Source organism: Cydia strobilella, chromosome Z (assembly GCF_947568885.1).
Source record: "Cydia strobilella chromosome Z, ilCydStro3.1, whole genome shotgun sequence".
Classification (NCBI taxonomy): Eukaryota; Metazoa; Arthropoda; class Insecta; order Lepidoptera; family Tortricidae; genus Cydia; species Cydia strobilella.
The window spans coordinates 5,012,768-5,034,723 of record NC_086068.1 but is presented as its reverse complement, the minus strand read 5'-3'; the positions used below and the strand labels follow the sequence as shown (position 1 = coordinate 5,034,723).

The following is a 21,956-nucleotide window of genomic DNA, read 5'->3' as shown; positions in this document are numbered from 1 at the left end:
ATTCACTGATCAATTATTGCGAGTTCATACATTTGCTAATTTCGTTTAGTGGCAAATGTAGGTATGAACTCGCAATAAACACTAATCAATGTGTCAATATGCCCCATTGTGAAGGCCACACGGAAAAAAATACAATGGTAGAAATGACAAAACCGTTTTGTAAAACTAATTTTAGTCATTATCAAATATGACACTAAAGTTTAGCTATCATTACGGTGCTAGCTATATTTTACATCACTTTGGTAATAAAATTTGGTATTAAAATGTAATTCCCACAAATTACTATATAGAATAACTAAAATCGACTTCTTCTTTCAAAAAGTTTGTTGTCCTGGGAATTCGAAAAAAATAGGAAGAAAAAGGCGCGTAATTCAAATTTTCTATGGGACGATATACTTTCGCGCCTACATTTTTTAATTTGCCGCCTTTTTCTACTGACAAGATTAGCTTGACCAGCTATATTACTATTTTTTAGTTGGATTAAATTAACTTTTTTTTTCAGTGCAGCCACACTTACCCTTATTGAATTGTAGGTAAAATGAACTTCAAAATGTTACTCACCCTTATTCTGGAATTTACATCTGTGAAACCCGAGATGAAAGGATTTATAGTGGGAGGGAAAGAGGTGGCCATAAGCCGTTGGCCTTTCATCACATTTATAGCAGCAACAAGTAGCCATATGATTGTTGCGGCGTGCGGGGGTTCGCTTCTTAGTTCGCAAACTGTTCTGACAGCTGCCCATTGTCTGGACGATGTCACGGATAACAAAAGGAAAATGGACGAGTGAGTTTTTCTATTTTGCAAAGTTGTGGAATTACTGGAAATCCAAAGGAATAGGGGATATTACTGCAATGTTCTGCCACCAGAGTGCAGCACTAGCCTTTTTATTAGACCATAGAGTAACTTACTATGGATGTTGTAGAAAGGATGCCAATCTCTTATGGCAGAATTGTTGCAAAAGTGACCGCTTTCAGCTTTAAATAATAGTTCCTAATCTCTTCGGTGGCGCTAGTTAGGCTCTGGGAAATGAGTATAAAGTATAACATGAACCAACAAATAACCCGACCAAATTACGTAGGTTGTTTTTGGTAGTATTTCGGTGTATGGTGGCGCCGCCTAATTACTGTTTTTTGATGGACACTTTTCATACATAGAGATTTGGCTCCTTTATATAGTCTCCATGATACATACCTTTACCAGGTTTTGACAAGTTTTCAGAGATAATAAAATATGACATTGATCCATCAAGGCGGTTTGTTTACAGAGGACCTACCGGGAAACGCGAATCCAAAATTTCGCTATCTGCCTCTTTATCGCTCGAATATGCAAGAGTGACAGTGATGTTACGAAATTTCGATTTTCTTGTTTCGCGGTAGACCCTCAGATTGTGGTAGTGGCGCCCCCTGCGCAGAGTTTCGCGTAATATTCCCTATTGCTGCAAGTAGTTCACTAGCTGTGATCTTAACTAAGTTTTGTTGGATAGTTTCTAATTTACAAACAATTTTCAGTCATAGCTTTACAATATTCATGGGCCACGCCTCATACAACAGAGCCTCCATGGTCCGCAGAGTAAAAGACTATGAGACCCCACGAGAGTACGACCCCAACAACGAAGACGTGATAGCAGACATAGGCGTCATGTTTCTCCGTTCTCCGGTCAAGTTTGTGCCCAATGTGAAGAAGGTTATACTGTTTAATAGGAGGTTCAGTATAAGGAGGGATAAGAGTTTGATGGTGGCCGGTTGGGGTAAGGTAAGCCTCATTTAAGGATTTGCCACCGTTCTGCGGGCAGCGGTCAGGTCAAACTTCAACTTCAAAGGTTACTGTTATTTATTTAGTCGTATGGCATATTACAATTCATGGTCGCTTTACAGATTTACAAATTAATAGTTAGGTTCTTCACCCAATGCGCTGCGTCGTCGCTTAGCTTAAGTAAGTCCAGAGGATCTCCTGTGTACTTCCTTTTTGGGCACTCGCGGACTATGTGATAAATGGACTGTACAGGTGCTCCACAGTCGCACTTCGGTGTATCTCGCCACCCACACTTAAACATAAACAAAGGTTACTGTCAATGTTGTTCATACATAATGCGGGTTTGACCTGACCGCTGACCGCAATACGCATCCAGTGTGGCAAATCCTTTATGATACCTCTGGAAAGACTGTTATAGAGACCATCATTCGACACGAGAGGTATAGTACACCTGGAGTTACCATAGTTCCCAGTACAATTTGACACTGGTTTAGCGGTCCCATCTTCCAGGGTCGTCTAACAGAGCTGGTGCTGCCGCCAAAGCGGCTGAACACCGCAAGCGGCGCAAATATGCAGACATTGATTCTGATGTTTGAGCCGTTTGGGGTGTAAACCCTTGGGCCGTGGGGACCTGGTGCCCACGGCATTTTTAAGGAGTGTGCGAAGCGCCTCGTAGTGGCGACGGGTGACAGGAGGGCTGGCTCCTACCTCGCACTTGGCACCCTGCCACGAGGCGCCGAGGTAGAGACAGTTCCTTATTTATAGTTCTAGTTGTAACTTTATGTAGTTTTTAAGTTTAGTTAATAATTTTTATTTTAAGGATTTTTTTTGTTGTATAAGTAGTAAAATTCCACTTCATTCATTTCATTTCATCAAATTGAATGAAGCATAGTTATATTGAAAAACTTTAACCGGTTAACTTCGGGCTAGTGGGATGGTGCAAGTGGCTCTTGTTGAGGTTGTGATGTAGTTTTCATGTATAAAAAAGGTTGGAGCACATTTACCCACTGGGGAGCAAAGTAGGCAACTGAACGTTGGTTTGGATTTCAGACCGGTACCGGTACCTCAACAAGTCTCAAACTTAAAGCGGCAAAACTGGAAGCTGTATCTGCCAAAGATTGCAATTGCCTGATCCCTTCTATAAATGTCAAATTGGTGGTGTGTACTGCGCCATCCGAAGAATATGCGTACAGGTAATATATAATTGTAATAAAACATTTATTTCAAGTAAGTAACACTCATATCTTGGTTAGTAAAACTTAATTCTAAAAAACCCGCCAAGACGAGCATAGCGAAGCGCAAGGGCACTACCTGCCTTTTCTCGATATGTATTACTACTTAAAACCTAGGAATATCTCTATATCCATACTATAATATTATAAATTATAAATATATTATAAATATTATAAATGCGAAAGTGTGTCTGTCTATCTGTCTGTTACCTCTTCACGCTTAAACCGCTGAACCGATTTAGTTGAAATTTGGTATACCGATAGTTTGAGTACCGGGGAAGGACATACGATACTTTTTATCCCAGAACTCACCCCTCAAGGGGGTGAAAAGGCGGGTGGATATTTGTATGAAGAATCAATAACAGCTGAACCGATTTAGATGAAACTTGGTATGGGGATAGTTTGAGCTGTGGGGAAGGATATAGAATAATTTTTATCTCCGAAATCATCCCTTAAAATGGGGTGGAAATTTATAGAGTGGAACAATTGGGAGGCGAAAAAAGGACGGATTTAAAATCAGATTTGTTTAAAAATTAAAGTACCCAAATTTCTAATTCCACGCAGACAAAGTCGCGGGCAAAAGCTAGTTTATCTATATCTATAAATTATTTTTCTTGTCAGCCGAGTGTGTCGTAGGTATTAAGACATAATGACACGTAAAAATATTTTTTATCAATAAATGATCGTATAGTATCGTACGGCGCATGTAGCCGACTGCAGCGTCGCAAATAGGGGGAGTTTAGCCTGTCCCCTATCATCTTCATGATGATGTTGGGGCTGGCGCGCATCCGGCGCACCAGGGATGCGACCCTCTTGCAGATAGTCGCATAGAAGCATTAGACCCTGGCTTCGGCGAACATCCCTGATGGGCTACAAATCATCCCACTGCTGAGCACTGGCCTCCTCTCATGCGCGAAAGGGCTTGGGCTATAGTCAAACGCTGGCCCAATGCGGGTTGGAGAACAAACATCTTTGAATTATTAGGAATAAGGTTTACCGATGGACAGTTAACAGTGTAAGCGATGGTACCTACTTTAGTTCCGAAAAACTCACTGGTTTAAGCCAGGATTTGAACTCACGAATCGGGGATTGAAAGTCGGACGTGAGATCCACTCGACCACCCCTGCTTATGGTGAGCGTTGTATAATGCTATGGCTGCTACAGGTACTGAAAGATAATATGAGTACCCGTTTTGATAGTAAATGTATGGGAATCACCGGGGACCGGAAAACCCCATTTTAGGGCTCATTTGTCAACTAGAACCTTTATACTTTCGCCATGTACGTTTGTATGTCGGTTTATATGGCTTTACTCGATGGTAGTTAGTGCTAGAAAGCTGCCATTTGGCATGACTATTTTCTTTTAAGTCTTGCCTTCATGTACATATTATATAGTTTGACTACCATTTCTCATATATTTCTCTCAGTTACTTAAAGGTTAGCTGGAAGAGATCCAGATAAGTTCGCCTTTGTACACACTTACTGTATTCTCTCTGTGTTATGTACTTGTTTTGTGCAATAAAGTGTTTACTACTAGTACTATATAAATCAATCACGCCGACAAAGTAGTAAAAAATATAATTCATATTAACTTGCATTTTACTTGCATCATCGAAACTTTAAGTAATTTTATAAGTAACGGTGATTTGCAGTCTCGAATAATGACAATGAGTATGGAAAACGGAAAAACTCATAATAAAAAGACAGTATCATAACAGCGGGTTCCTTTGTTTAAAAATATCAAGTAGATGTCTCATAATACATGTTAATTATATCGCCGAACGTCAAAAATTCAAGACAATCAGAGCCCATTTACTCGGCGGCGAGTCACCGCTTACCGCTAGGCCACCAGCGCTTCTGGGTTCTAGCTGGTGTATTATATAACATCAAACTTGTCTTTGGCTTCGGCCCCAATCCCCACTCACGCCTTCCATAGTTCCGGGACCCTATAGTCCGAAGATGTGGTAAGACACACAATCAAATTTTAAACTGATGGCCACAATTCGCTTACGTCAGCGTGGGGCCTAAGAAGAGACCATTCCCTCTCGTGGACGATAGGTCTTGCTTAGCAGTGTGACGTCGATAGCCTGAATTAAGGTCAGTTAGGTCAATGTGGAGAAGACCGGCTACAAGCTCTTTGGTCGCTAACACATTGTACACATACTCTTACAGACGCTCGGTAGAGCAGAAGGAGCGAAGCCACAGGGCGGACACGTAATACATCAATAATCACTTGCGTTTCTATGTGTGAACGGCACGTCTGTGCACGTGACATGCGTGGTGAAGTTGCTAAAAAACATAATCAGCGAGCGGTCGGCAAAAGGTCGTCAATCTGCTGTCGCGGGGCGAGGTAATTCAAATCGGGGCGGGGCGATGCGTGGCCGTTCTGTATGATAATACTATTACTTATTCTGTGGCGAAGCTCTCTTCCTCTCTTCGTGTCTGAATAAAAGTGTGATGTACCGATTTCGGTGTTTTTTTACGTGAAAGCGAGTTTCCTTAGGGTGGTTCCTAGCTATGTTTGATAGAAATCGATCCAGCAGCTTATCCCCTTCCACCCTAGTACCCTTTTCCAAAATAATGTAAGGCATTTTTCACGTAAAGCGTATATTTTAGTTTAACTTTAAGTATATATTTTTCAGTGGAGACTCCGGCGGGCCACTGGTGAAACGCGCTAGCTACCAACAGATAGGCATCGTTTCCTTCCGGCACGAAGACAGCGGGGTCACGGTGTTCACCAGCGTGCCCGAATATTACGACTGGATAAACGAAACGCAGCTCGCGCTTTACCGGACACATTGCAAGAAATAAATAAAGAAAAAACCGGCCAAGTGCGAATCGGACTCGCGTTACAAGGGTTCCGTACATTACACAATTTAAGCAATGTATTTTTTATGTGAAACGTGAGTGAAATGTCTTTAAAAAATTAAAAACTAAGTAAGTAAGTCAGACTCACGCTTGACTGCACATTTCTAATAGGTTTTCCTGTGATCTATAGGTAAAGATCTATTTTGTGTATTTTTTTCAAAATGTTTGACCCAGTAGTTTCGGAGATAAAGGGGGGGTAATTTTTTAGCTATTTTTTCAAATAACTTCTAAATAGGTATTTATTTTAAAATTACAAAAAATATATATTTGAGATTCTCAAAATGAGTTCTTTTATTTGATATGTAAAACGATATAGTTTGAAAAAAAATTTTACAGTACATATGGTGCTACTTTTTCGCACTAGTGCGGGAATGAGCACTTTTCGTGCATATGTTAAAAGTTTAAAGGGCCATATGTACTGTAAAACGTTGTACGATACACGTGCGAAAAGGTAATTCGCAACTCGTGTCGATTTAAAACACTCCCTGTGGTCGTGTTTTAATTTATCGCCACTCGTTTAGAATTTCCTCTTTTCCGCACTTGTATCGTAAATAACTATTTTGTTCATTTTCCCATTTACCCCCCTAAAACTGGCCCCCATGTTGAAAAATCATTTGTTTACGTTACATGTCCGTCTTTGGGTTACAGACTTGCATATGTGTACCAAATTTCAACTTAATTGGTCCAGTAGTTTTGGAGAAAATGGGCTGTGACAGACGGACAGACAGACGCACGGTTTTATCCTTTTGAGGTACGGAACCCTAAAAATAAAAAAAATATTGCGTTTTAACCGGGAAACCGATTCCGATTATAACATATTCTATTAACCTAAAGGCCGAAACCACCGCTTCCCAATACAGACGGACTGCAACCCGACTGCAATTTGTATGGGAACTGCACGCCAACTGCACGCCAACTGCAACGTCGGCGTGCAGTTCCCATACAAGTTGCAGTTATAGCAACAACAGAAATACATCATCTGTGAAAATTTCAACTGTCTAGCTATCACGGTTCGTGAGATACAGCCTGGTGACAGACGGACAGACAGCGGAGTCTTAGTAATAGGGTCCCGTTTTTACCCTTTGGGTACGGTACCCTCCGTGGGCGAGTCCGACTCGCACTTGTCCGGTTTTATATGGAATAGCTATCACGTAAAACATTTTCGGAAGCTTAGAAAGTTCATTTATTTAGAAATGTAACATTTAAGTTGGTAATAAAAATACGTTAAACATATGTTTTCTATATTTTTTTCTTATGTCCAATCAAAAGAGTTGAAGGTACTGTCATAGTAGATCATCATTCGAGGCGAGAGGCAAATAAGAGAATATAATATTAATAGGATAGAGCGGTACTGTCATAGTAAATTTTGTAACCACAGTAAATTCACTGCCATCTATCGACACACTTTAAAACTAAAAATGAAGATTTATAAAAATACGATAAAATGTATTTAAATATGGATAAATGTTTTTTTTTATTTGCATGAATTAGATTTATATAATTTTGACCCATGTTCTTTCACTGATATGCGTTAAAATTGTTAAATAACAAACGAAACCGTCAACGCCCTCTATACGAGAGTAGGCCTAAGGTAGTGGCGCCCTCTGATCGAGAATCAAATTTTCGTGATTTTCGAGGCACGTTTTTTCTTTAGACTGTATCCATCTATTACGGAGTTATATTTATCTTTGCGAGAGGTATAATGAAGTACCTACTTATTTTATTCTTAAGGATCACCAAGAGTAGCAACAACATCTTATAAACTAATACATTTGCTTTCGTTTTAGGGTTTCGTAGTCACCTATAAACCCTTACAGTTTCGCCATGTCCGTCTGTCTGTCCGAGGCTTCGCTACGTGATAGTTAGTGCTAGAAAGCTGCAATTTAGCATACATAAAATTTATGTATTTATGTCATAAAACATGCATTGCGACAGAACGGTAAAATAAAAAGTATAAAAATTTTTTTTTAGGGTACCTATGTATAAAAATGTTTTTGTTTCGATTTTTTTTTCTTTGCCCCAATGGTGTGGGGTGTCGTTGGATAGGTCATTTAAAAACGAATAAGGGTCTCCAACCACCATTTTTTTATATAGTTAATAATTTCACGTCTGCCGCATGCATCCGGATAGGTATATATAGGTAGTATAGCCACCAAGTGGATGCCGCAAAAGAAGCGCGGAAAATCGGAAATAATCGCTCCTAAAGAAAAAAATTGTCTCCCCCCCTCTACTTACTCCCTTATTATAGCCTCCGTTTGGCCTATTTTGACAGAACAGTAACTACAAAACCCTATACTGAGCATGGCCCGACATTGGCTTGGTCGATTTTGATTAATTATATATGCGCTACGATCGTGCGGCCCTCAAAAACAACATGAAATTGACAAACCCGATACTATGGATTATTTAGTACATTCGCCATCAGATATATCGGAGCGGTCGAGGTGCTCACATATATCTGAACACGCCTCTATTGTCAAGGCGTTAGATAGGCGTGTTCAGATATTTTTGAGCACCTCGGCCGCTCCTTTATATCTGATGGCGACTGTACCACATTATCTTCTAATGCAAATTAAATCCAATCAAATGGACTGTTCCAATTTAATCACCATTAACCGCAATTAATTGGAGCGGAGTGGCTTTACTGCTTAATAGTCTCAGTGACATAATTGGATGTACATCTTGGAGTAATTGAAAACAGTCTAAATATTTTGTCGGTTCGTTGGCAAGAACTTAGACATATCGTTTTATTTTGTTATATTTTTATCAGGTGAGTTATTATTTAACGAGTATTATTGTAATTTAATTATATATGAGTCGCTTAACTTTAAACTCGGATAAATCCACTCTACCCTCTTAGGAGATATCTACCCTATTACCTTTTCTTCATACCATAATACCAAAATGTGACAGTTAGATTTATCCGAGTTTGAAGTTAAGCGACTCAAGGTCGACGTGGGAAAGACCGTCTAAAAGCTCTTTCGACGCTCTTTGGTCGCAATTGCGTGGTTTTAAAATCTATGTACAGTTGCCAATGTCGCCATCAGATATATCAGAGCGCTCGAGGTGCTCAAAATATCTGAACACGCACTCTAACGCCTTGATAATAGAGGCGTGTTCAGATATTTGTGAGCACCTCGGCCGCTCCGATATATCTGATGGCGACTGTACATGTAACATGTTTTGATAATGTATGATGATCGTCCACGTCACTGTTATGTAGGCGAGCGCTTATATTATTACATAAATTTGAACCTTAAAACCACCGCGATATAGCCGCTTTTTAAACGAAATTATTGCTTTGCCACGCGCTCAACACGGGGGCCCACCGGCAGAAAAGAATCAATGGCTTTAGAAACAAGGGTCTTAGGCGTAAAAATCATTTGAGAAAATTTATACTATACTGACAGTCAAATAGACTATATACATGACGTATGCACATTATTGCCATATATCGGGGCTTCTAACCTCCGTGGCGACCTGACATAGACCGACTGACTGACTGACATACATATTTGGAATATTCGAATGACCGAAAATTAGACAGATAATCACAAGACTAGTTGACGACCAGTTTACGACAGACAGCGGACGACATCAGACAGTTCACCATATGTAGCGATATCAAATCAAATCAATTATTGTTTTTTTTTTTAGAATTCAAACATCCATCATGTTGACATATCTTCTCCTATCGCTGTCCATCACGTCATTCACAACAGTTGCCAACAAGATGACAGGCTTCATAGTGGGAGGGCAGGAAGCCAACATAAGGGAATGGCCCTTCATAGCCTACCTGGTTGCACATAAGGGACGTGACTCGGTAGGTAGACAACCATTGACCAACCGATGCTTACTTACTCCTCTGGCGCAGCGACCCAAAGTGTGTCTTGGCCTCCAACACGACAGTTCGCCACTGATCCCGGTCCAGTGCTGTTTCTCGCCAGTCTTGGACCTGGAGCTCGCGCAGATCAGCGTCCACCATATCCGCCCATCGGTACCTAGGTCGCCCGACCGGGCGGCGTGCTGTCGGTTTTCCCTCAAACGCTCTTTTCACCACCCGATCGTCTCCCATTCGCTCCAGATGGCCGAGCCGAGCCAACCAATGCCACCAACCGATGCTTGAATGAATTTAAATTCATTCCCGGTGTCCCAATCCTGCTGAGCATGCATCCCCATATAGAAAAGTCTAACGGATTGAAGTCTGGTGAAGATGCAGATTCTTGCCACGGTATAAAATCTGTCTTTGTTCGACACCAGTCTTGTGTACGTTTAGCTTTGTGAGACGGGGCACTGTCTTGTTGAAAGCATACAACTTTCGGATATTCTCTAGCATATGACCCTGCAACACGTTCTGAATATAATAGTCTTGGTTAATTTTTAGTATTTTTACTTCCCGATCCATGAACAGTAGTGGTAGTTTGTCCATAGGTGATATGGCAGCCCATACCATGACAGCCGACGCACTTTGAAACCGCTGTACGGCTAATTTGTTTACTGGAATATCCCCCAACGAAGCACCGTAAACACGGTCATTTTGTTGATTGTGGCTATCTTGCAATTGAAATATCTGTTCATCCATGATTTGTTTTGTTTTTTATGGGCCTTCAATCCAAGATCATGTCGTAATATACGATATATTTTAATATCTTTAGCGAATTTACCTAAAGATATTTAGAGTTGGCATAAATATATTTTTTTATAAATTATTTTACCGTACTTGGCTTAACTGTTGTTCACCGACCCAGTTTTGGAAAAAATAAAAAGCATTAATCATTCAAACTAAATAAGACGTTGAAATGTGCTTTATAGTAATACTATTAGCACAAAAATTGTTCAAAATATTTATCAGTACGGTTTTTACTCACTATTATTCCCAAAATGATGGAAATGATGGATTCCCAAAGAATCCGAAACATGTCGCCAAAAGCGACTAAAAATAATAGTGAGTAAAAACCGTACTGATAAATATTTTGAAATATGTCTCACGATAGTTTAAGGGCGACAAAAATAGTTCTTTTCTCGACCATACTGTAGTATGTAGTATATTTTTCATTAGGCTTATCGCAAGCTCAAATAGATTGATAGAGAGTGATAGTAATTGGTGTTTTGGCTGACGATCTATAAAATGCGGCGATAATTTTCAAGTATCAAAGAACTGGCACTGGGTAAGTGCCACTTTACAACACCTCCCGATATTACAACGCACAGGCTGTGCCTCTTTATACTAGATCTTGTCTGCGGAGCGACCGCTACTGCGCGGACGTATTTAATATTTAATTTGAAATTTTACTTAACTACATTTATTGTTTAAAATCAGTGAATCCCATATTGGGAACACCCTACGGGGTCGGCATTTTGCCACAATAGCCTTGGGCTTGATGAAACCTGTAACCGCTACCTAAAGCGCTCCCTCCGACGGCTCAGCTACCGTCATGAGCTGCCTTCGTGTCGACCTTGAGCGACCTTGACCTTGGCCGCGCTTCGTCTCCTGGCCTCAAGTCAAACTCCACCACGCCACGCACATCCGAGGGACGTGGGGTATTGTACTGGAAGACCGGCAGTAGATAGACCCAGTATCTAGGCTTCGAACCCACTCTTGCCCTTGTAGAAGCATAAAATTAGACCATTAATTCACTTAATTTAACTTAAATTTACTTAATTTAATTATTTAGGTTAACTGGAAGAGATCCCTTAAGGAAAGGTTAACTGGAAGAGATCCCTTAAGGGATAAGTTCGCCTTTGTACAAATGATGCGTTTTTCTCGTGTTTTATGTTTATTTTTACTACTACTACGACTTTAATGGAACGCCCTATAACCTGCAATTGTGTATGACCCAGATAGCGGCGTGCGGTGGGTCGCTTATAAGCTCTCAGACCATTTTGACGGCAGCGCATTGCCTCGATGACGTCACCAAAAGAAAGAAGAATATCGGGGAGTAAGTGTTTATATTATACCATCACCATCAATGATGTAACTATAGTTATGGCATATAACAAGCGGAAAAAATGCTGCCAACGTCACTGCTGCAATATGTTTATCGTCACACCTACATACGCAAAAGGCGTAAAAGAGAGTGCTTGTCACTTACGCGAGTCGCGCGTAAAAGATTAAAGCCGCTTGCGTCAGGCGCGATATGAGTATTCTGTACAATCGTCAACAGCAACCTATCTATACCCTTACCACGAGTTTGTCACTCATCTGACACTGACAATACTGACATATTCGTAACCGTGTGCGTAACTTACTTTCTATGCATCTCGCTCGTACTGGCATATATATTAGTTACTATCATTGGCATTCGTTAGCGTACCGCAAAATGTGTCTACTTTGCTCCTCACTTGGTAATTGTGCTCCAACAGTTATCAGTTATATCACCATACCTTCCACAGTATAATAATTTTTAAATTCAATTATTTTTTTTGGAGCAAAGTATATATGAAGTACATATGACGTGAGAGCGTGATAGATGAAAGTGATTATTTCTTCAATATCCAGAATCAAATACGTCATCTACATGGGTCACCGTCTGCACCGAAGAGCAACCATGCGTCGAGACATGTTAGATTACACGATCCACGAAAATTACGATCCCGACGACGTTAACTACGATATAGGCATCATGTTCCTTACGAATCCGGTGCAGTTCTCACATACTGTTAAGAAGGTGGTGCTGATGAATGAGGAGATGGGACGGTATATGAGGCAAGAAGGGGGGTTGGCGGTGGCTGGCTGGGGCAGATTTGGGGTAAGATCGTTATAATATCTTCCTCAACTATATGTTGAACTGGACTTAATCATGGCAGCTCTTTCTGGAGTATATGCAATTTTTGGAAGGTCAGGCGCCTTTGATCATACTCTAAGGGGAGTATCATGTGCCTATATCTTACGCAACCCCCTGCCGACGAAGAGACGAAGTGCAGAAAAACCTTAGGGAACTCGGCGCCGTCGACTGGACAGAAATCACAGAAACGGCTTTGGACAGAGTAGCATGGCCGTCTTTGGTGTCGGAGGCCAAGATCCACTTCGGGTCGTTGCGCCACAGCAGTAAGTAATAAGGATATCTTACGCAACAGGTTTTGGTGGTAGCTGAGAAAGCTGAAGATGCCAGTTCCAATCCGATATCATATATCGATATATCCGATACTTCAGATTACCGTTAACTGACTACAAAATTCTAAAAAGAGGTTCTCAATTCGATTTCATGGTTTTTTAAATGTTTGTTACCTCTGTCATTTCTCAAACGATAAAAAAAATTGATTGAAAGTATATACTGACAGATTAATCTAGTTCTGATGATGGGATCCATGAGGAATTGAGGGAAATCCTTAAATCACCCTAAATAATTTTAATAGCGTTTTAAACTTTTTTGGTGAAGTCTGTCTTATTCTATTAAACATTATTTTTATTTCTAGTGGGATTCCCCTGGCAGTGAGTTCCTGAAAAGCCTTGACCAGACGCTTCTCAACGAAGACTTATGTTACCATTACATAGACGAGCCTGGGAATACGCCGGGAATAGTTTGCGGTGCCAAGCATGGGGAGGTCAACTCAACGGAGTACGCTTTTAGGTAAGTAGGTAATAGGCCCGGCGTTGCACGCCCATTGAACTATTATTACTACATACATACTCGTACGTCTACAACCGGCACAGCGAACCAGTATTTTGCGCCATGAATTGTTGCCGGCCGACACCAAACTAAGGAAGCGGGTCGTGACTCTCGCGACCTAAACACGTAAGCGCCATGAATTTCACGGCGCTTACGACGGTTTGATCGCCTCGTTTACGCCCCGCTCCCCTCGCCTACAAGTTGCGATTGCGACAATTTCATAGTTTGGTATTGCTTCTCTATATGAAGTAATAAATTGCCCATTGACGCCAAGGGATCCTTCGGCAAATTACCGAGGCGTCCTCAGGCATGCCCAGGTGTGCTTGGTATATTCTCGCCTGAAGGATGGTTGCCTGAGGACGCCTCGCCATGTCTGAGGATGCCTCGGCAATATGAAAAAGGATCCCTTACCGTGCTATGCCGATAGTGGGCGCCGTGCCCAAATCCCTACAAGCTTTTACATTTACTGTAAAATATGCTCTAGCTGTTTTGTACAGACTTTACGAAGCGTAGCTTAATTCAATAACGGACAACCCTGTTATGCAGCTGCACGTTAAATTCACTGCATTTCAATGAAATACTGTTCAGAAGTAGCTCGAAATGGCTTCCTGTTATCTATAATTAATAACTACTAAGTTAACAAAGCGATGCTTGTTATAAGTTTCGACCGATTGTTACCGTCTGACTCACTGTCAACTGTTTGAGACAAAGGGGGCCCACCCATTACCAGTCCACCGGACGATATCAGCCTGTCAGTTAGAACAAAAATTTGACAGTTCCGAGTGTAATGGCCTATCGTGTAGAGGAGCAATAAAGTACACCATCACTACTATCAAGTTGTAACACTTAAATTAGATTGTGTTGAAGCAATATTAATATTACCCAGTGGGGAGCAGCACATTTTACGGTAACTTTTTGAATGAATGTTTTGTATTCTTTCCAGTGGTGACTCCGGTGGTCCGCTGGCGCGGCCACGAGACCAGCGGCTAGCGGGGCTGGTGTCCTGGCGGATGGAGTCCCACGGGGTCACCGTGTACACCAGCGTACCCTTCTTTTACTCCTGGATAGAGAACACGCAGCGAAACTTGTTTAGGCGGTACTGTGGTAAGACTGGATAGGAGGGTTGGTGTGCAAGCGCATTACAAGTGTATTACACGCTTATTGAGCCAGATTGGCGAATCACTTGCGCACTGTGCATAATGTCAATTACGTAAGTATGTACAGTCAGCAAAGCTATTAGCTTAGCACCCCTGCATACAAACATTACTGACATACAAAACCTTGTTGACTGCACCTAGTTAAAACCTGACAATAATCTATTTGGCCCTGAGATAGTGTCGCTAAACCTACATTATATATGTAAAGCAATAATGTGGGTTTTATAGTCAAATAAAATGCCAGTACCGGTCGTGCCAACGACTTATTGCAAAAATATTGTTTACAGTACATATGGTGCTACTTTCTCGCACTAGTGCGGAAAAGAGCACTTTTCGTGCATATGTCGAAAGTTTAAAGGGCCATATGTACTGTAAAACGTTGTACGATACACGTGCGAATAGGTAATTTGCAACTCGTGTCGATTTAATATATGCCATATGTACTGTAAAATAATGATGTAATATCTCTAACCTTCCCGATTCAAACACTGTATAATATGAATCACATCACAATAAAATTAGTTGCTTACATTGATTTTTTATTACTGTACTATACAGCCGTACCAAACAATGAGTCGTCACGTCACACTAGTCAGTGACTACTTTGAAAAAAAAAAAACTTGTCTCGCACTGCTACTCAAAGTTAAAACGCAGTAACTCTGTATGCATCCCATACATAGCATTTGTTTTTGATTGACAGAATAAGTTTGACAGAATTGTCGTAATCGCACGCGACCAATACGTCGTAAGTGCCGAAAAATTCATGGCGCTTACGCGTTTAGGTCGCTCCGCTTCAATTTTTTTTGGATTGTCGGTCATTACTCATTATAGGTAATATTTATTTTTATGTTAACTATTTTGACATGAGTTAATATTGACATTTAACGTGCTGTTAAATAATATGACTAGGGTGTTGATTATAATTTTCCAAATATTTACCTACGAGTATATATTTTTCTTACGATAATCAAAACGTTTTATTTACATTAAATGTTTCTTCCAAATCACACAATTCATGCAAATATTTACATTCTATGCGAAACAAAACGCAACTAATGGGTCTCTTACGTCATGTCAGTTGAACACAAAAAAAACTAAGCGAAAACTATTATATTGTTCAAACAAATGTTTTCACGCTAACAAGCTTTAACACCATCATATATTTAATGACCATGTCGAGTTTAAGGTGTAAAGCGTGCCTAATCACAGACACGTGTGTGTGTTTTATGTGAATTCGTGATTGAGCACAGGAGCACTTTTCAGGATCGGCGGTGCTCGTGTACGAGTTGTGTTTTAGTTTTAGTTAAATTGGACATTGATGAATTTATGATGTTCGATTAGGTTAGGTTGTTGTATTAATTTATTTATTTTATTTTACTACAAGTTGCTAATACTAATAGTTATCTAATAGTAATAGTTGACTAATAGTTACGTCGTGTAATTATGATAATTATGTAATTCTTAGACTTTGACAAAAATAATAACTAATTAATTTATTACCAAAACAACAATGTATTTAATGAAATTATATTTATTTTTATCCCTGACTTACATATTGGTTTAAATTGTAATTTAAATTTATTGGACATAATGATTTTATTGTAATTTTAATTCTAAACGTATTTTGTATAATGTATTTTCTGATGTTGACATGTAATATTTTAAGAATATTATCAACAAATGAGTATGAGTTTTGACCATTAAATGTTTTATCTTATGTTATTTCATTTCTTTAAGTTTTTTAGGTTACATTTAAATCACTTTCAATTCTAGTTCAATTAAGTATTGGCCTAGGCATCAAATTGGATGCCGGCGTTTAACGAATAGCCTAGGGGACGCATTAGTTTGCAAATTTAACCAGATGGTTGTGACACTTGTGACATATGAACGGATTGATTGGCCGCTCCCGCGCCGCGCGTGCAGTCCGCGGCCTAAGCATTCTAGATCTCAGGTTTGTACTTACTGCCTCCGGAGCTCAGCGCCAGCAGCGCCAGCGCGGCCAGCGCCAGCAGTGCGACCAGGGTGCGCCGGCGTACGCCCGAGCACCGCGCCGGCACCATGTGCTTCAGTCTGCGTCTGAGGACAAACAGTAGTATAAAGTTGTTTGTACGGCGGCCTTAGAGTAAAACGCAGTAAAATTTAGAACATTTACATACATATCATGTCGTCGATGGAAAAATTACGTCACGCTGCATTAGGACGGTCCACGTCTAAATGGTGGGCACGGTAAGGCTGAGCTAGGAGGATCGGGAAAGTTAGGTACTGCGGGTGCCGGCGCATGTTTACTTTGTAGATCAGTCAGTATCTGAGGAGTCTGGAGCAAAGAAAAAAAAATTGGGCCATCGTTTATATTTGATTCCATTCACTTATCGATTTGGCTGGGTATGAAATGGTGAGTGTTATGGTAATAGTCTGTGTCTATAGGTTGTGAGGGCGGGTGCAGTTCTATTTAATTTTGGAGGTCATAGATTTACTGTCGTCTTTATTTACGTTCAAAATATTGTATGCGAAGAGGTATTGCCTGTTTGATACTGAATTTTATTGACGCAGTCGTCAATGGACTTTGATAGATGGTTTGCAATGGTAGATAGCACCTCGTGGGATACGTTTAATAATGGGCAAAGTTAATGAATGAATGAATTATTATTACTAACATATAGACCCGGAACAGAGAACGAGTATTTTGCACCATGAGCTGCTGCCGTTTTGGTATCAAACCATAGAAGCGGAGCGTGAATCTCGCGACCTAAACGCGTAAGCGCCATGAATTTTACGGCGGTTACGACGTTTTGGGGTTGTGATTTTTTTAATACCACGTCGGTGGCAAACAAGCATACAAGCCTGATGGTAAGCAGTCACCGTAGCCTATGGACGCCTGCAACACCAGAGATATTACATGCGCGTTGCCGACCCTTTAAAAACCAGTACACTCCTTTTTTGAAGAACCCCATACTGTAGCCCCTCGGGAAAACCTCGGCAATTTCATTGTTTGGTTTGTCGTCTCTATACTCTCTATAGTAATAAATGTAATAATAACACGATGAGTTTGTCTGGTTTGTCTGATAGTGGGAATTTGGCTGAATACAAATACCAATAAAGTGAATATTGTAGTAAATGACACCCAAATTCCACAAGTAGACACTGTAAAATACCTAGGATACCAAATCGACTCAGGACTAACGTGAGCCCCGCACATACAATCCACCTGCGACAGACTTGCCTCAGCCTGTTTTGTGCTGTCCCGAATAGCACCCAGTTTATCTATTAAGAACTTAAAGACCGCCTACTATGGATATTTCCACGCAATACTTTCTCAAGGCGTCGATCTTTGGGGTACAGCTGCTGATCGCGATAGACTGCTTAGAATGCAGAAACGCGCCCTTCGTATTATTGATGGCAAACCCGTTTACTATCCTGCACAATCTCTGTTCAAAAAACACAAAGTATTTACGCTACCGTGTATATATATACTGACCGCATGTGTGTATGTCTGAACAAATATACACTTGTAAAAATCCAGTGGATCTACCCGCAGTGGCCCAGCCCGCAGGTTGCCTATTCTACTCGCTCCTAAATGCAAGCTCGCGAAGTCACGAAAGTCACTAAATATTATGGGACCAAAGCTTTATAACTCAGTACCGACTGATATAAAAGAATCGAAAAGTGACACAATATTTAACAAAAAGCTAAAATCGTTACTTGTAGAAAAGGCTTACTACTCGATAGACGAATTCATGCTGTCTATGCGAAATGATCATTGATTCCTCGTAACTTCCTCTAAACAGCTGTAACATTTATATCAACTTATTATTGTGAATAATAATTTTATTTTTAAGAATTGAGTGACTTGTAAAATGTGTTTTATTTTACCAATAAAGATCTGTATATCTGATGGGTTTGTGACACTTGCCTCTAGGTGCATGTGGAGACCTCGGCGACCTTATAAAAGTCTTTGGACCGGGTAATGATGGCATTGAATATATTGACACAGTGGTTGGTTGTGAATGGTTGTTGCGCTGGCTGTCGGCATGCGAGTGAAGGCGGCAGTAATTAGTATTGAACAGGATTTACAAGATAATATACATAATAAATAAAACACAAATCAAAAATAAACAAACAAAAATGACTTTCAAAATGACATTGATGTCAGGGCTTCGTCGTCACGAGATTTTCATCATTGTCGATGGTGTTTCCAGCCAGACCCTCGAGCTTCGCTATCGGCATGAATCTAGTATTTAATATGGATCTGGCATGAGTGGTGGGGGGAACTGACAGAACGGGATAGTCTTATGTATCTTTAAGTAGGAGTAGCAGAGAAAGCGCTATTATTGTTTGTCCTTATCACCTCAGAATAATGACTAAAGCATAGAAGTCGGGCAAAAATGCTTCGCAAATATGTATACCCGTACTTTACTTCCTTACGAATTAGATAATGTGCCGAAAAGAGATGCATATATGCTTGTTATTTCTCATTTACGTACGGTGTCATAAGTTTGATAATTTGCTAGGGATGTGACTGTGTCGACTTTTTATATCGATAAATTATGCATAAGTTTATGTGCCGTGTAAAATAATAATCACGAAATTGGCAAATTGATAATAGTCTGGCTAATGAAAGTTGAACCTGAAAAAACGCGGCAATTTCAAGAAATCTGTAGCAGGCGGCTCGTTGAAATGAAATGCGTGGAATACAAGGATTGCATAACTTTTACACTTTTTGTAATTTTCATATTCTAAAAATCATTAAAAAGTATAAAAATTATGCAATCCTTGGAATCAAAGAGCCGCCTGATATAAGGATTAATGCATGTACCTAATATAGCTTTTATCTCATTTGCAGTCTACCACTCAGAACCGTCTAACTATACCTCTCGTTTTTTTATCATTAGAAAGAAGGCGAGCGATCTTAACGTGTCGTTTTATCGAAAAACACTTTGAAAATAAGTCACAACAAATATAATATACGATCATTTACATACTTTTGCTTTCATAAGTAAAATATTGTTATATTTATAAAAAAACTTGTCAATAAAAAGACACGTGGAAATGGTTTACCGTTTTTTCTAATGCTAAAAGACTAAGTATAGTTTCTAGTCATGTACAGTCAGCTGCAGAGAAAAGGCATAGAAAAGACATACAAAGTTCTGTAAATTAGTATGGACGTGGGGTACCTTTTCTCTGCAGCTGACTGTACCAAATAGGAAATAATAAAAAAAACGTTCGTGTAATATTTTTTTTAATTTAATAATGGGGAATATTACGCGAAACTCGGCGTAGGTGGCGCCACTATCACAATCTGAGGGTCTATCGCGAAACAAGAAAATCGAACTTTCGTTATCTAACATCTCTGTCACTCTTGCGTATTCGAGCGATAAAGAGGCAGCTAGATAACGAAATTACGGATTCGAGTTTTCCGGTAAGTCACCTGAAAACTTGTCAAAAACCTGTTAAAGGTACAGTATGAATAAGTTACTCTACGGTGCACTAAAAAAGCTAGTGCTGCACTCTGGTGGCAGAACATTGCAGTAATATCCCCTATTCCTCGTCCTTTGGAAATCTGAAATAAAAAGTTGAGTTTTGAGACCAACAATATTAATAAAAGAAACATTCATCAATGATCATTAATGTCTTTTTTATTAGGGTTCCGTACCCAAAGGGTAAAAACGGGACCCTATTACTAATACTTCGCTGTCCGTCTGTCTGTCACCAGGCTGTATCTCATGAACAGACAGTTGAAATTTTCACAGATGATGTATTTCTGTTGCCGCTATAACAACAAATACTAAAAAGTACGGTCCCCTTGGTGCGCGCGTCCGACCCGCACTTGACCGGTTTTTAGTATTAAACTATAGTCTGGCAAACACAATCTGTCAGTAAGTAAGAACAAAGAAAACTATAGGTACAGTCGAAGGCAAAAATATCGATCCAGACAAATGGCTTAAAAATATGTGAACACGATTTTATTGTCTGAGCGTACACATATTTTTGAGACTTTGGGAATGTATATATATTTATGCCCTTGACTGTACTCATCAATTAAAATGAGACAGTCCTGGGCCAAACTATAAGAAAGCTGTAAATGTCGATAGGTTATTGATCTGAGGTCGATACATCACTATGCCAAAAATATAACCTTTCATACTTAGCAGAAAAGTTCGAAAATATATGCAAAAATCTATATAGACTTGAATGCAAGTAATAATTACATAAACAACATATCGATTTCTATGTTTAGGGTCAGGTCCTATAAATAAATTTCTTCAAAATTGAACAAAACTCACCGATTAAAGGTTATCGGTTCGTGCGTATTTTCTTTTCTTCCTGTATGCGATTTACAGCCCTCGATCACACAAGACATTATCACAAAGGGAACTTCAAACCATTACAAATAAAAACTCAGCACGTTTTCCAACAATCTTTCAGGAATAGCAAAAATATAAGTAAAATAAACCAAGATGACCGCTGAAACATCCCGAATTATTTCAACTAAAATAATACGACTATGTCAAGTTGTTACAGTTGACACCTACCTGTGAAATAACGAACATATATTTTATTTGTCTGGATTATATTATAGAACCACATAGGACCATTTGACATTTCCCTCAGTTAATCTTATGACAATACTAAAAAAAAACGAAAGAACTTGCGGATTGTTGTCTCACTCACTCATAGACAAAAAGTAATAACGTGTTGTGAATACGATATCTTTTACCAAGCTTTTATTTTTGCCCGGCTTCTTTGCTTTAGTCATTATTCTGAGCTTATCACAGTTAAAAAAAATATTCACCTCCGTAATTTATGGTGGGATACAAACAAATGCGTATACGTCAACTTGTTGTGAACCATGTGAACAGCGCAAAGATTTTGAAGGAAAACATTGAAATTCGTGTTCTGTGTGCATGTATTTGATTTAATTTTGAACTTAAGAATTCAAAAAATATCGTGAATTGCTCCATTTTGTGTTGTACAAGTGACTGCCGGCAAAAACGCTACAACGTAACTTTTCACAGGTAAGTACAGTATTTTACACTTTGGTCATATTGTCATGCTTAGTAACAACATCCTACAATCTATAACAATCAAAATCTGATTAGAAAAAGCATTTACAGTAAAAATAACTCGAAAATAGTAAAGGTAAAAAATCATAACCTCTTAGTTTTTCCTGATAAATTAACCAACCAAATTATGTACGCATATTGACGCTTTTTATAACGTGTACTCAATTTAGTTGCATTGCTATTATTCGATGGATACCAGCCCGTGATGCATATAATTACCCAATATTGGGGTATTATGTATTTTAAAAACATTTTTACATATTTGTAAGATATTTAA

The 21,956-nt window shown here is 39.6% G+C and overlaps 3 protein-coding genes and 1 long non-coding RNA gene across 5 annotated transcripts in view; 3 read left to right on the top strand and 1 right to left on the bottom strand.

The window, feature by feature from the left end:
• Positions 1-21,956, top strand: part of LOC134754503 (uncharacterized) — a 300,790-nt gene that overhangs the window by 23,765 nt on the left and 255,069 nt on the right. The window lies entirely within an intron of this gene.
• LOC134754282 (alpha-1,3-mannosyl-glycoprotein 4-beta-N-acetylglucosaminyltransferase A-like) overlaps positions 1-21,956 on the bottom strand; it is a 71,915-nt gene that overhangs the window by 40,043 nt on the left and 9,916 nt on the right. The window contains exon 2 of the mRNA XM_063690507.1: positions 16,582-16,694. Coding sequence (XP_063546577.1) covers positions 16,582-16,694 — 113 coding nt within the window. The remainder of the gene's footprint in view (positions 1-16,581; positions 16,695-21,956) is intronic.
• On the top strand, positions 540-5,794 carry LOC134754680 (chymotrypsin-1-like). Its single transcript, XM_063691017.1, has 4 exons — positions 540-783; positions 1,509-1,752; positions 2,803-2,945; positions 5,626-5,794. The coding sequence occupies exons 1-4, from the start codon at positions 551-553 to the stop codon at positions 5,792-5,794; spliced, it is 789 nt and encodes a 262-aa protein (XP_063547087.1). The 5' UTR covers positions 540-550.
• Positions 9,525-14,580, top strand: LOC134754679 (cathepsin G-like). Its single transcript, XM_063691016.1, has 5 exons — positions 9,525-9,674; positions 11,693-11,790; positions 12,351-12,600; positions 13,268-13,422; positions 14,405-14,580. The coding sequence occupies exons 1-5, from the start codon at positions 9,525-9,527 to the stop codon at positions 14,577-14,579; spliced, it is 828 nt and encodes a 275-aa protein (XP_063547086.1). The 3' UTR covers position 14,580.